Source organism: Melozone crissalis, unplaced genomic scaffold (genome assembly GCF_028551555.1).
Source record: "Melozone crissalis strain CALT ecotype California unplaced genomic scaffold, PUWL_Pcris_2 ptg000016l_1, whole genome shotgun sequence".
NCBI classification, from domain to species: Eukaryota; Metazoa; Chordata; class Aves; order Passeriformes; family Passerellidae; genus Melozone; species Melozone crissalis.
In genome coordinates, this window is record NW_026535794.1 from 7,037,867 (window position 1) to 7,052,949 (window position 15,083).

Below are 15,083 nucleotides of genomic sequence, written 5' to 3' on the forward strand. Positions count from 1 at the left end.
GGACTGTTGTGATGAATGTCATGGAATGAACTCAATTTTCACTCTGACCCATCATCAGTCTTTACAGCTGTCCTTGTGATAACTTTCACAGCACTGAGTTTATTTTTAACTAAAAAGGGATCAATCTAACTGCTTGGATAAAACCATGTTATCTTTCTGCTTTGTCACTTTTCTGCAATGCTATCAGCGATCATATTTCTACTGTTAAATAGTTTTCCATCTCCCTCTTTCCATTTAAAGCACACTTTGGCATAATCAGAGTGCTTTTCAATCAGTCCTGGTAAGAACAAGTATCTGTCTTGGAAAAAAAGCAATTGCATTGGCACGATCAGGTTACTAATGACAGATCCATTATATAATCAACAAATTGGTGCTTTTGATGGCTATTCCCTTTCCTCTTGCCTCCATAATGGTTCTCAGCTCAGTCAGACATTTGCCATTCATTTAGGAAATGGGCAAAGCGAGCATTTGGATTTTCCCCAGTTGTGTTGCATTGTGCTGATTACCAATTGCAGCTGTTGCATCTCACTGCAGAAATTTCTGCTTTTCAGCACAGGTAGGATGGTGCTTCCGGCACAGGTGAACATGCAAGTGCCCTGTGCATCGCTTGTGTTTTCTGCTCCCTTGATGTAAAAACCTTTCCATCTTGAGGGGACTAGGAAGCCCAGCATGGGTTGGTAGCTTACCTGTGTACAAAAATTTCCACTGTGTAGTGAAACATAAATCTACCAATTTTACTTTATGAATCTCACCAAATTTACTAACTTCATTTTGAGCTAATTCCATATAGCTCCCATTTTATAGGGTAAATATGCCATTTTCAGGCTCATCCTACCAAATGGTCATGTCTTCATTGTCTTTACCTGTTGTGTTTCTGACTTTAAGGAAATTACATTACAGATATTTCTGCATGACAGTTCTCAAGAGGAAATTCTATTTTGCCATTATGGATAATCCTCCCCCACCCAAATCCAAATATGTCATTTTATTTTACTTATTTTATACATTTAATCTGGAAATCACTCCACCCTGCTTTGGATTAGAGTACACAGTATGGAAGAGAGATACTTAGATATTTAACTCCACCAGGATATATTTTGAAACGCCACTTCCATGTTACATTAATAATTAGGTAATTTAAGTTTTCAACTTCCAATATTTAGGCAATATCAAATAACCAGAAACAAAAAGTAACAGATAATTTAAAGCTAGCTCAACAGTAAAATGCAACTACCTGTTACAATTTAAAGTTGCTGAAGTGCACAACCCTCAATAGCCAAAAAAGTCTCTAGAGGTATATAAAATTTAAAAAGAAACCTTCTAAAATTATCTGGCAGGGGCAGACTAAAGCAGAAGATTCCTGTTGTGGGAGTTCTCCTGTGCTACATTTACGTTCCCAAAAAGCAAGTCCAGGCATATTTGTTTTTACACAGCTGTTTCCACACCAAGATACATTTCCATTCCCCCCTCCCTTCTTCTGCTTTTGTGTTCCATCGTCCACATCAACAATTAGTGGAAATGCCTGGCTGTGCCTGCTCACATTGTTCCCAGACTTTTCTCTCCCCCAGTGAGCTCTGAAGACCATGCATTATTTGACATGACATGACTTGGAGGCCTTCTACAGCAAGGGCTGTATGCAGGGAAGGAGACAGAAGCAAGGGAGAAGTTAGTCCTGGTTACATCTGGCACAGTAGGATGCAAGTCACCATGTGTTAATCCCTTAGCACAACAGCCCAGGTGATTGAACTTTAAATTACTTAAGTCTTGTAAACCAAAAACCACCAGAAATCAAAATAGCCTAAAGGTCAGGCTCGTTGCTCTGTTTGTTTTGTGACATGAAAACACAGGATATTCATAACATGGGGTTTTCCCCTGAAATAATTAAACATCTATTGTATTTTCCATCACAGCTCATTTCTCTGCAACATGAGCAATTTGCCAGCTTGTCTATACACACTGAATGTATTCAGCTCAGAGCAAACAGCTGCACACAGGGCAGCTCCCCTCCATACACACAGGCTCTGCTCATCACACAATCACAAAATATGCTGAGTTGGAAGGGACCCACAAGGGTCAGCAAGCCCAACTCCTGGTTCTGTACAGGACCATCCCCAAGAGTCACATCATGTGAGCATGAGTGTCCAAACACTTCTTGAATTCTGTTCAGTGCCCAACTACCCTGTGGGTGAAGAACCTTTTTCTAAATCCAACCTAAACCTCCCCTGACACAACTTGAGACCATTCCCTCAGGTTCTGTCACTGTCACACAGAGCAGAGACCAGTGCCTGCCCCTCCTCTCCCCCTCACAAGGAATTTGTAGTTGCAGTGAGATCTCCCCTCAGTCTCCTCCAGGCCGAACAGACCAAGTGCCCTTAGCCACTCCTCACAGGGCTTCTCCTCAAGACCCCTTCATCATCTTCATTGCCTTCCTTTGGATGGTCTCTAATGGTTTAATGTCTTCCTTTGGATGGTCTCTAATGCTTCAATGTCTTTGTTGTCACGTGGCTCCCAAAACTGTCCCCAGGACTCGAGGTGAGGCCGCCCCAGCCCAGAGCAGAGCAGGACAATCCCTCCCTGTCCCTCCCTGCCCAGCTGGCCATGCTGGGCCTGATGCCCCCCATGACTCCGTTGCCCTCCTGGCTCCAGGGCACTGCTGATCATACTCAGCTTGCCCTTGACCAGGAGCCCCAGGTCCCTCTCTGTGGCACTGCCTTCCATCCTCCCATCCTGTACATGCAGGGCTGCCCCATCCAAGGGGCAGAATCCAGAACTTCTCCTATTGAACTCCACATGGTCAGTAAGGACTTGTGTCCTTAATCGTTTTTTAAATTAACCTAATCAGATACATAGAACATTCAAGACCATAAAACACAAATAAAGGAACCTATTGCCCTCTGGAAATGAACTTTCAGAAATATATAGAGTGCATGAGTTAATATCTTCCCTCACTTTGTTGCTCAAGTAGAGAACTTTGATTTTACCATTCCTCCAAGAGAAGGTGATTGATCCCCAGACACGTCCCCAGATTTCAGCCTGTATGTCCCAACTCTCATCCATTAAAGTGCATATAGCGATCAATGCCATTGATCTCACATCCTTTGCTTTTACATGTGTGCCTCTTCCTTGGTTACTTCAACCCAAATCTGCTTCATAAACGTGCTGACAAAAAGGTTTATGTGGATTATGGCAGTGAAATATATTTTTTAAATTTTTAAACATTTGTATTTGAAACCAAATTTGAAATAACTACCCACAGAGAGTCTGAACACATGCCTACAGTAGCTCACAAACCCTTTGAAGTTTACCCAGGTAAAAAATATACAAACAAAAAATCCTCTGACAATTTTAAATTATCACAGCCTTTTCTCAAGTTACATTGAAAAGAAATTTCTTTCTGAAGTCTTTATCACATGTAATACTTGGTCCCTCTCAATCAAACATAAGACAAACATGCACTGACTTTATTATGCGTCACAACAGATTGCAATGCACCAAGCATCAGTATTAGTTTCAGTCTTTATCATCAGGAGAGCAGCTGCTATTTATCCCTTCCCAAATTACTTCCTAGAATTACTTTCAATCTCTGTTCCATTGAACTAAAAGCCAATTTCTGATTTGTTTGGGGGTTTTTTGGTGTTTTGTTGTTGTTGTTGTATTTTTGTTTGTTTGGTTTTTTCCATTTTAGCTATCAGGCACAAGAGAGTGTTACTGGAAGTGGGAAAGTAGGAAAGTGGCTTGTTTGTAATGCAGGTATAAATAGCAAAGAGGGAAGAATGGCATCTTGAAAGTTTAAAATATGTAAAGCCTAATTTTCAAATGTAATTAAGGATATCCTGATGCAAATGGACTGGCAGGATCTTCAAATACTGTAGAAGAACCTAAGATGCCTAAATTCCTTTGAAAACCACATCTCTTTGAGCTACTAGCCTTTTTAGCACCTATTTTCTTTCCTCAAGGCTTAATCCTGTAAATGGCATTTTAAGTAAACTTGAGTCATCTGTTTGCAGATTTTTGGATCTGAGACTACAGACAGATGGGCATCAAAGTGAATGAGTTACCAAGGCTGACCAAGTTGCCACTCATTTTATCTGACCATGAAAATAAAACAGATTAAATAGGAAGGCATTGTAAGGCAACAAGCTTTGCAGGAGGATGCACACAGTGTTTTTGGAAACCCAGCTGGGGAACAGCAGCTTCCCTTGCCTTGGTGAATGCTTGAGGTCCACCAGGACAACTGAGGAATACTGGGTGAAGAACAGTTCTGTCTGACTAAGAAATGGAGATGAGCCCAATCCCGTGCATGGTTAAGACATTTCCTCTTTTACTGACTCCAGTGTTTTACAGCTGAAAATCAGAAGAGTTGCATTAACAGCAACTTTTACATGCCAATTGATGACATGGTCACAGATCTGCAGCAGTGAAAAGAGCCAGAAAAGAACTCTTAGTACAGCACAGAAAAAAAGGAATTCAAGTAATTGCACTTTTTGAATTACTGGATTTACTTTATAAAGAAAAATGCTGGCATGTACTTTCCTGCCTCTGCACAGCTTAAAGCATGTAGAGTCATTCTAAAGCACATACAAATATAAAGAAAATGTATAATTAATCATCACCCAACTAAAAGAAGTCTCTTAAATTAGTATTTACCTTGAATATTGACTCACTAAATAAAGAGCAAAGAGAACAGCTGAATATCATCTTTTACCTCCCATTCTTTTCAGGCTCCAAATTTTATGTTTACAAATAATGTTGGCTCAACTTTTCAAATGGCAAAATTTCCCCATTTTCCCATAAAAATGTAGAGTTGATCTAGGACTAGTGGAAGGAGTATCAAAGAATGGTGTTGAGACCATGCTGGTAATTCTCCTTCCTGCTCTAGCTGGCAGCAGCACTAGAGAATGCTCAGCTCCAGCAACTGGAAGGACAAGCCAGTGGAATTCAGGAAAGGAGACAGAATGCCTGCAAACTCTTTGGAGACTGCTGTAGATTGAGCATGGCTGGTAAAGAGCAGTTTTATATGTACCCAAACTCCATTTTCTTGACAATGTGGATGACTACATGTGAAAATACTGTAGATGCCTTGCTTCAAGAATTCTACAACTGATGTGCCACCAGCTATACAGAAAATAAAAGAGTAACATTGCACAGCTTTCAACAACCACATGAACCACATGGAGGATGTGATAATTAGGCACACTCATTGGGACCACTTTTGATGCTGGAAATTTAAAATAGTCTCCTCTAATTTATCTAATATCCTCAATCCTTGGTCTCCCTGATCAGGCTGCCAAGAGCCCTAGTAGTGTTATTTTAAGACCTGGCATGACTGTCTGTAGACATTAGACCGGAATCCTTTCACTTCATACATATTTTCAAAAAGCAAAAGGAAAAGTACTTCCCATGACTGCTGCCTTAGGTTAATGTTATACATGGATCTGACCTAGGCTGAGCTTGTACATGGATCCTTATAGAACAAATACCAGAGAAAGAAGGTTTGGCTCATGGTTAAGGCAAGGGAACTGGGTCTGAAAACTTCAGGAGTCCAACTGTCACATTCCTGTACAACATGGGAAAAGTTGCTTTAACTCCAGCCATCTCCTTGAATATCAGCACTACAGGGATGAAGTTTCTTCACACCTCCTCCAGCCAATCCAGTCTGTCAAGGCTTTAAATTCCTCAGAGAGTTTTGTCTTTGCTAACATATGTACAGACGTCTAAGAGCATTCAGTCATGGATGGAAAGAAGATCCCACAAGCTGTTTTGGTGTTTCAGTGTGGCACACTGACACTTTAAAAGTTCATTTTTTTGTGGACCTCGAGCCCCAGCCATTCATCAATGCACAGCTCACATCTCCTCTGCCCTCAGGCCATACAGCAGACAGAGACTCAGATTGCTGAGGATTTATCCTTGAACTGTCTTTCCTCATGCTTCTTGGTTTAGATCACCCTTCCAACACATGATTAATACTCAGCAACAGCAAATCCCCCTCTAATGAATGTATGCAAAAGGAATGACAACACATGATGAAAACCACATTCCAGAAGATGCAATGATCTACTGAGAAGCTGGCAGACTCATACACACCATGGTAGCACTGACTAAGCACCTTTTTTACCTCTTCCTGACTCTTCCTTCCTTTGTCAAGTCTTGTTGAGACAATTGTGCCCCCATATTTGATATCATCTCAGAGAATCCTTTTCCCAGAAGTCTCCACACTCCTTCTAGCCAAATTCAATTTCACTCCTCAGACTGGCTCTATGCTTTTGGAACAAGATCCAGCCAACTGTGGAGTTCAATTCCATGTGCCTGTGGAGTGGCTGAACAATAGACTATTTCCAGGAACTTTCACTTGCTCAAATGTGTTCCATCAGAGCAGTGAAACTGGGGAGTTTCCATCCTTAGGAAATTCAAAATTCAAAATCTGATGGGGCAGAGTTCTTAGCAACCTGTTCTAGTTGGCCACAGGGCCAGCAATAACACCTGGACTAGACAGCCTCCAGATCTCTCTCTCCCAGCCTCAACAATTCCATGATTCTGTAAAAACACTTGTTTACACTTACACCTTTTAAAGGCTGCATGGCCAAAAGCAAAGCAGCACAGGCGTAGCAAACACATTAAATGCACACCTACTTAAAGGCATAGGACAGCCCTGTATCAGAGGAAATTTGTCAAGGATTAGGGCTAGGTAGCCTTAATAGAGTCACTGTGACACACTTGAGCAATCTCTACACAATTCCTCTTTTCAGATTTCCATGTAGAGTCCATTCAAAATAAGTGACAAGCAGGTAACAATCCATTTCTTCCACTGGACAGGCAACAGGCAATGCTTATGGCACCTGTTCAGTCCACTGCTCTCCTAAAACCATCCCATTTCTATGGAGAGCTTGTCTTCACCAAAAAGTGTCTTCATGCTTGGACTCAGATTTTACCCCTAATCTAGCTCACCAAGTACTGATTTTTCCAATTCCATGGAAAACTTTTCCAACCTCTTCTAAAGAAATCAACATGAACAAACCAGACCCAAACTTCAGTCATTCATAAAAGACCCCTGATAAGTCCACAACTGAGCAGAAAAGTCCTGTGTTTTGTCATGTTCTCAGGAATCACTCTGACCACTCAGAGAGGTTTGCTCTCTTCAGCTTGCAGAAGCAGAGTATTTTCTTATTTTCATTGTTCCAGCTGCATTCCTGACATGGAAAGTTGACTGAAAATTGCAGAATGGCTGTTGCACATAAATGGTGATAAAGGCTTCATAACACAGCAGACAATGCTTACAATGCACACAATTCCTCCTGATGAATCCCCAGATGTGTGAGCATGTTCTCCAGCAGCTTAAAAAAGGCATCTAGCTCTCTCACCCTGGTCACAAAAATAGATTAAGTCTTCAGCTTATGACATGAGTTCTGTTTTTGGAGCAGAAGGTCACAGGCACCCTTTGCAATAATGACCATAAGGTCTGAGGAGTCACGGTGTGGGAAATAAATGACAGCCATGAAACTCACACTGCAATGCATTTGCTCTGCATCCCACGCCTCCATAATGTAATTTACTGTCAAGCTGAATTTTATGAAAATTTGAAGGATGTTATAAACCATTCTATGAAACCTCAATGTCAAAAGCTGGAGTATGGTGTTATATTTCTGTTCTCAACTGTGTAAATAATGCTTTCATGCTTTAAAGGTTTCATATGTGAGCAACTTAAGAGAGACAGCATTACAGAAGCAAACACTAAACTGAAGCATTATACTGCAGTTTCTACAACTACACAAAGAATAAACACAAAAATCATTCTGCATGTCTAACACGCATTGGTGTTTTAGCTCACTGCTGGTATGAGAAATAGTTCAGCAGCAGTACAGCACTGAACCACCACACCAACAATAATATTTTACATTTATTGATGGTAATCGTGTATTCATGTGTGTACACGAGTTTTCCTCCTCAGGAGAAAAGCCACACTCCATTCAAGATTGAAATCTTTTCTTTTTAGCCTTTCAGACATACAAAGATCTCCCTGTTTGTGAGACTGTAACACTTTCTCCAGTGTGTCTACAGTGCAAACAGCACAAAATTGACACAGCAGCCCCCTGCAAGCAGATCAGACCCTGGAGCCGATTCCCAGAGCCTGGTGATCAGTCTAGGGTAAACAGCCCACACTGTGACATTCCTTGTCTGCTGGTGATGTCTTCCTTGATGCTTCATTTCTCCTGTAACCAACTCTGCTCTTGCATTATTCCCTGTGCATGGGATGCATTTTGGCAGAAATTCAGAAATACTTCACTCAACATAAATGTCCACAATTTGGGCAACCAGTGCTGACTCAGTTTTGCCTCCTTTCTCCTCCCATTAGCTCTGCCAAGGCAGCACCTGGGCACACCAACCTACTTCCATGCCTGTCCATACATCATCAGCAAAATGAGGGTTCAGTTCTGGTTTCAGTCACATCTGGACAGCTCCCTTGAATTTAATGTGGTGAAATTGAGATAAAGCTGAACCTTGTGGGTCTGTGAACAGGAGCTGGATCCTCCTAGGTGGAGATCACTACATCTCACTTCACTCCTGATCCCTCTGGAGCATGACTTTTCCTCTGTTCCACTGATTCCCAATACAAGCACAGTGTAAACTTTCCTGAGCCCAAAAGTCTCACCATCCACATTTCTGTGAGTTCCTTCCACATTCATTATTTATTTCTCCAAGGAAATTCACATTCCTCTGAGCCCACAGTCCTCACAGGCTCAGGTATAAATAAAGGAGGTTGGGTGAGGCCCTTTAGGAGCAGAATCTCAAACCAGGAGAAGTAATATTTTGTAAGACACAGCACATTTCTACGTACTGATGGTCTGTTTCTGTTATGCTTTAGAACCAAAAAGACTAACGCTTCCTTAATTGCAGTGGCAGCTATTATGATTGTAAACATGAATCCTTTCTTTTATCCTTCAGATAATTTAAAGTACCATCTCAACACTCCTGAGCAAATACCCCTTGCCCTTTCCTGTCTTAATATATCAGCTCTTGAGGGAGGAATCCAAATTTAAACTTCAAGGCCACAGAGGCTCAGGACAACTCAAAGCCTGCCCTGGGAGAGCAAGAGGGAGAACAGTTGTGATTTAATTTTAGGCAAACATTTGTCTCTCCTCTGTTTCTCTCTCCCTTCACCTCCTCTCCCCAAGAAAACAAACATTTCTTTCATTCCTAGATCACACTGGAAGCTGATTTCTTTTCACCTTTGAAAGAACTCACCAGATTATTCCCCACCTGCAGCTTCCTAAAGTGACTCCTAGACTGAAGTGCTGTTCTTATCAGCCCAGCCTGCAATTACTGGGAGACAAGAGGCATCCTGCAAAAACTGTGACAGAACAAAATCATTCCACAGTGATTTATTAGGCATGCAGCCACTAATGACTTTGCAAGTGTGGAAAGAGAGATGGAGGGGCAGAGCCTGAGCCAAGAGCAGCTGTCAGAACATCACTGTCATCTATCAGGTTAGAAATATTTAACCCATCTGATGCTCAGCCTGGCATCCCCCATAACACCAAGCCTGGAAACAGCAATAAGTTTTGACATTGAGGAGTCTCTTCAAAAATCACAGAGGCTGACAAAGAAAAGGGAGAAACTGTGCAGAGATGTTTCTTTGTGTGGCATGGAAAATTAAGAACCCTGCTCTCCAAGCACATCCTTCTAATGCCCCAACTCTGCTGTCAGCGCTGCAGTACCAGAGGCAAGAGGCACCTCACTGAACTGACAGGTGTTCCGATATTCATTCACAGATGTTATTTTTGTGCTTATTGTGAAAAAAACTTCTTGTTCTTTTGAATAAAAAGTCACCTTGTGATGTATTTGGGAAAAATCCAAGGAAGTGCCAAGCTCCTGCAATTCCCACCTGCTGGGAGCAGCAGGGGCCTGGCACCTGGCATTGTGAAGCTCTTGAGAGAGGTCCTGCCCTCAGTTGTGCTCATGTAAATACAACACAACTTTGCTAGCGCTGACTGAACCATCCCAGATGAAATCAAAAGTAAACAAGAGCAGAATATTTTCTTTTTCAGCACCAGGGGCCTACAATGGTAATGTTAACATTAGAACAGATTGATTTTGCAAGATGACAAAAGAACATTCTGATCTCACTGCTGGGAGCTCCTACTCAGCAGACAATTGCATCCCATCTCAGAATAGAGTTTTAAAAATGTTCAAAGCAATGTGCAAGCATTAACTTCTAATGGTTTAAAAAGGAATTTTATAATGCTAATGTCTTCATAATACAGCTATGATGCATCTAGAGAGCAAAAGTTTCTATTTAAATCTGCAGCAGCTTTCAAAGATATTTGGACCAGAAATTTCCATTTAGGCATCTCTAATTTCAAGACTTCTGAGTGTGCTGCTGGGACAGACGGAGGTTGATATGACCTTTACAAAGGCTCCTGCAATTATATTCTGGTCCATCTAAATTACTAGTTTAAGTCAGTTGTGTATCTACAAAGAAAACAACAACCAAACAAGAAGATGTTCCATCATCCCAGCCATCCAGCAAACACTCCCCTGCCATGCTACAGAATTCAGCGGCCCCTACTTTGTTCTTGTGTGGTAGTGTGTTCGTTAAGTTCATTTAATTCCTCCCCCATTTTATGTATCTGCTCCCCCCCCCCCCCCATGTTGTGTAAAATGGTTCTGCCCTCCTCAGTTTTCCCGCCACAGCCCTGCCAGTTCTATTGTCAATCTGTTAGGTTATATAATTCCTCCTCCCCTTTTCCCTTATATGTATGCTTTTCCTCCTCCCTGGGCCAGTCAATCACCCCCCCCACTCCACCTAGTATTCCAGAAGCTTCTCCTCTTTGGGGCTTGTGGTTGGCTGTGGTCCCAGGGCCCCTCCCATACCTGGTACCTATTGGGCTCTCCACTTTGTCATTTGTGTTAAACTCATTCCCTCTTCTCCCCCCATTGGTCTTCTGTAAACCCCTCCCGGATCCACCCCTTCCCTTTATAACCCTGAGGCACCTTTTGTTCTGGGTTATTCGCTGGTACGTCGGGGGGTGCCTCCGTGCCTGGCATCGTGGGCTTTCCAATAAATCTGTTTGGCCCCCAGCGAGTGTCCAGCTCCTTCCTTCTCGTCGTTAGCAGCGATCCAGTCCGCAACCAGCACAGCCTGAGGCCTTACAATGCCGAGGGGTGCTGGCAGGATTGCAGCTGGGTGTCGGCCTTAACCTCAGCTAGCCGGACTCTGACCTTCTCTGCCATAGAAGGCCAAACACACCTCGCCGCATTCTTGGCTACTGAACACAAGCTGAGAGCAGTGGGGGAAGCCAGCCTGTAGAATTCAGTGATGCACCATCACTCCCAGAAGTACAGGCAGGGCAGCACCCACCTGTGCTAAGGGAGGCTGAGCACAGAAAGAAGGTGAAAATAAAGTGTTTCCAGATTTTCTGAATCATGTCTTGCCCTTCCTTGAGAAAGGTGTACCTGAGAAATGCCCTGGACTGTTGCAAGCCACAAACCTGCTTTCTTCAATTGATCTGGTTTTTCCCCACTGTCACAAACAAACCCAAAACAATAAAACTGTGTGGGGGAGGGAAGAAATGCATACAACTTTCTTTTCAGAAATCCCTATTATCCAGAGTCCTCTAAGCTAATTATAGTGTATTTTGCATCCTTCCTGTTCTATTTTCCCACAATATATATTATTTTTTCAATCAGCATTTCTGCATGACCAATAAATGTGTTTTAGGTCAGGCTGCATCACAACAGTACCTCTGTGTCCCACTGCTTTCTCTTTCAGAATGGACTCCTCTCTCCCCTCCTACTCAGACCTTGTCAGCTCTCCTCTTGTTCCTAATTTGAAGATCCAAATGAGCATGAATTACGTGTCTCAGCAATAAACATGATCTCACAGAAACACAAAGAAGAGGATGAACAAAATAAAAATTACAGTGTGCTGAAAGCTCCCTTGACAGCTACAGCTACACTGACAGGCGCCACTGAAATAATAGGAATGATGCTTCAAAACAACAGCCAAGACAAGGTTATGAAAGAGAAAAAAAACAGTCTAAACAGAACTTTTCAAATGCAGATTCCTCTGTCAAGGAAGGAGAATGTGAAAAATGTTCTTTCTTATAGCACAGCCATGTTCAAACTCTGCCAGATTACAGAAAAACACTAAAAATATGAGTACAACCATGGGCTCCATATTCTGTCGCAGACATTTTTTACAGAAATCTTTTTTTTTAGATTTCTGCATCTTCTGGGAAGCAGAAGTCTTAGAAGAAAATGTAAACAGTTGTTATTAACTGCTGTAGAATGTAATAAGATGTACTTGTGATTAGTTCGTGTTTTATGTGTACTATTAAGAGCTAATCACAAAGAAAATTTTCTAGAACACAGAGATAAAAAATGTTCTTGTTTTTAATTTTTTTTTATTTTTAGTTTAATTTAGCAGTCTCTGCAACTTCTCTCTTTATTCAATTTAGTATAGTTATAATGTATTATATATCATATATCAATAAATCCAGCCTTCTGATCAAGAAACAAGATTCTCGTCCTTCTCTCCCCAAGCGACGTCCTCAAGTCGCTGTAATAATAGTCCATTTGAGGAATGTTAGAGTGATGCAGAATGGAAGAGAAGGGTCACATTTTGGGGATGGAGAGGAAGGATGGAAGGTGTTACATTACACCTGGGTAAACCACACAACTTCTGTTGACTTCAGTGCAACATCAGGCATTTGCAAGCTTGTGTATCTGAGTCCCTACCATTATCCAGGTGAAATCTGCATACTAAAAACCCAAGAGATGATGAACATGAAAAATTATGACCCACTACTAAAAATGTTCCATCCAAGACAGAATTAAGGCAAAACTCGTGAGGAAAGGTTGTCTATGGATTAGGGAGGAAATTAGGAAAAAGCATTAGCATTCCTCTGTCAATAATGATTTAGTGCTAATGAGTTCCTCAAGTACTTTTTTTCATGTTAGCTTCACACCATAAAAGGAGGAAAATTGTTCTAAGTTCTGGTGTGGTCAGAGATATCTCTGATCAGCAGGTATTTCAAAAACACCAGGTGGATGCTGTAAAATCCTGCAGCAAGCACAGGAAAATCCAAAACTACCTCTGGCTCCTCAGCAGGCAGAAAATCAGCTCTGAGAGCAGCAGTGGGGATCCAACTGCACAAGAATTTCTGGCCAGACTGAGTCAGAGGTGGGGGGGCAGTGGAAAGAGATGGCACAGACAATATTGCAGGCAGGGTGGGAAGGAATAATGAGCACAGGGGGAGTGGTGCTTTGGTGTGGTACACTTTATTTGCTGGTATTTTACATCCCTATTGTGAAGTACTACTGGCAACATGGTAAAGTTTATTGCCCAAAATCTTCTGTCACAAATACATAGGCAACACCCATTTCTGTTAGCAGAAACAGACCCTTTTCTTCTAGCACTGAATGCACTCTGAGCTCCAGAAGTTTGGCTTGGGCTCTTGGGCTTGCATTCCTCCCCAGAGAAAAATAAAATCTGCAGAAGAGTCATGTATTTTTCCTCCATTTTATTCCACACACTCGAGACACCTAATAAATTTGCTTTGACTTCTTATTCTTTCCTAAAACAAAGGAAAATCTTAGAACCACAAATATCTTTTTGCTCCTTGGTGGCCTGGCAGAGATACGGGCAGAACTGTTTCCTACTTTTATATAATGAGATTTAAAACAAACTAATAAACAAAACAAAACAACAAAAAAAGAAACCAAACACCAATAAGCAATAAAACAACAGAGGGCACAGAGAAGATACAAGGACTTTCCCATTTCTTGCCAGCAGCACTGAAACCAAAAGTACATCAGGACTGAGAATAGAAAACTAACAGCTACATGGATCACAAGAATATCCTAATAGTAAAAAAATCCAGTAATTTAAGTTTTGAAAGGCATGTAACTCTGAAGACGGAGCCAGTCAGCCTTTCAGTACTCACTGGAAATAGAAACTTTTCATCTGTGGTTATTCTGTATCTGTATCTAGAATTTCTTACATGTTACTTTATAGTGGAATATACAGAACAGAGCTGGTGAACAGGCTGCATGCCTCACTAGTTTTCTCCACTGTGAATCCAGCTGCCCTGCTCTTTCAGCAGTGACCAGACTGCTTGGATCCAAATCTGAGCCAGCTCTGGGTTCCCCAGCTCTGGGAAATTCAGCAGTGGATTAGTCTCGAGAAGGAAGAACCAGATTAAACGCTGGTTCAGCCACAGGCAGGGACAGTTCCCGGAGCCAAAGCTGGGAAAGCTGAGACCAGCGTTTGGGGGTGAGCAGACCTTCAGCAGTACCGTGCTACGAGAGGGAACTGGTGAGACAAACCGAGCCAAACCCACAGCCCAGGGCACTCGTACAGCAGGGAGTGAGAGCCACTCCTGAAACTGGGATAGGGGAATACACCTCCGTGCCACGGACACCGCATGCTGCACGGGGCCAAGACCCCGCTGTTCAGCCCACCCCGGGTGTGCGGGACTCGCCCTTTGCAGGGTGCACCCCCAGCCCAGCACGCCCCAAACTGCAGAGCTGGGCAGGAAACACAACAAACACAGCACCTCTCCTTGCCTTTCGCTGCGCTCCATGGCAGAGAAAAACATGCCTAAGCCACGCCAGCTGCCGAACGGGAGGGAGAGCGAGGAGCCACTTACGGGGATGTGCACTCGCAACATGAGTTTCTTGTGGCCGGAGCTTTTCCTGCTGCTGCTGCTGCTGCTGGAGGCATCTTTCTTCTTGTCCATGGCAGTGCTTCCCATGCCTTCACCCAAGCGTGGTGCTGAGCGATGGATCTGGAGAGGGAGCCTCCTCTTCCACCTCTCCCCACCGTCCCACGGGCCGCAGTTACTCCAGGCTCCTTATTTTCTTTTCTCTTTTCTCTCTTTTTTCCCCCCCTTCCTAATGGCCTTAGGAAATTTGGGGGGGGGGGGGGGAAGCAAGAGGAGGGGGAGAGAAAGAGAGAAGCCGAGGGAAGGGGAGGAGTTTCTCCAGCTCCGCTCTTTAATCCCAGCAGCGAGGTGTCAGGGGGGACCTTCACAAGAGCGTGAGATGCCCTCACAGACGCTGCTCCCTTTCTCACTCTTCCGCCC

At 42.8% G+C, this 15,083-nt stretch overlaps 1 protein-coding gene across 1 annotated transcript in view; it reads right to left on the reverse strand.

Moving 5' to 3' along the window:
- The window catches only part of PRKAG2 (protein kinase AMP-activated non-catalytic subunit gamma 2), a 222,932-nt gene extending 208,164 nt beyond the window's left edge, over positions 1-14,768 (reverse strand). The window contains exon 1 of the mRNA XM_054274314.1: positions 14,649-14,768. Coding sequence (XP_054130289.1) covers positions 14,649-14,753 — 105 coding nt within the window. The 5' untranslated portion in view covers positions 14,754-14,768. The remainder of the gene's footprint in view (positions 1-14,648) is intronic.
- Positions 14,769-15,083: the final 315 nt, after the last annotated feature.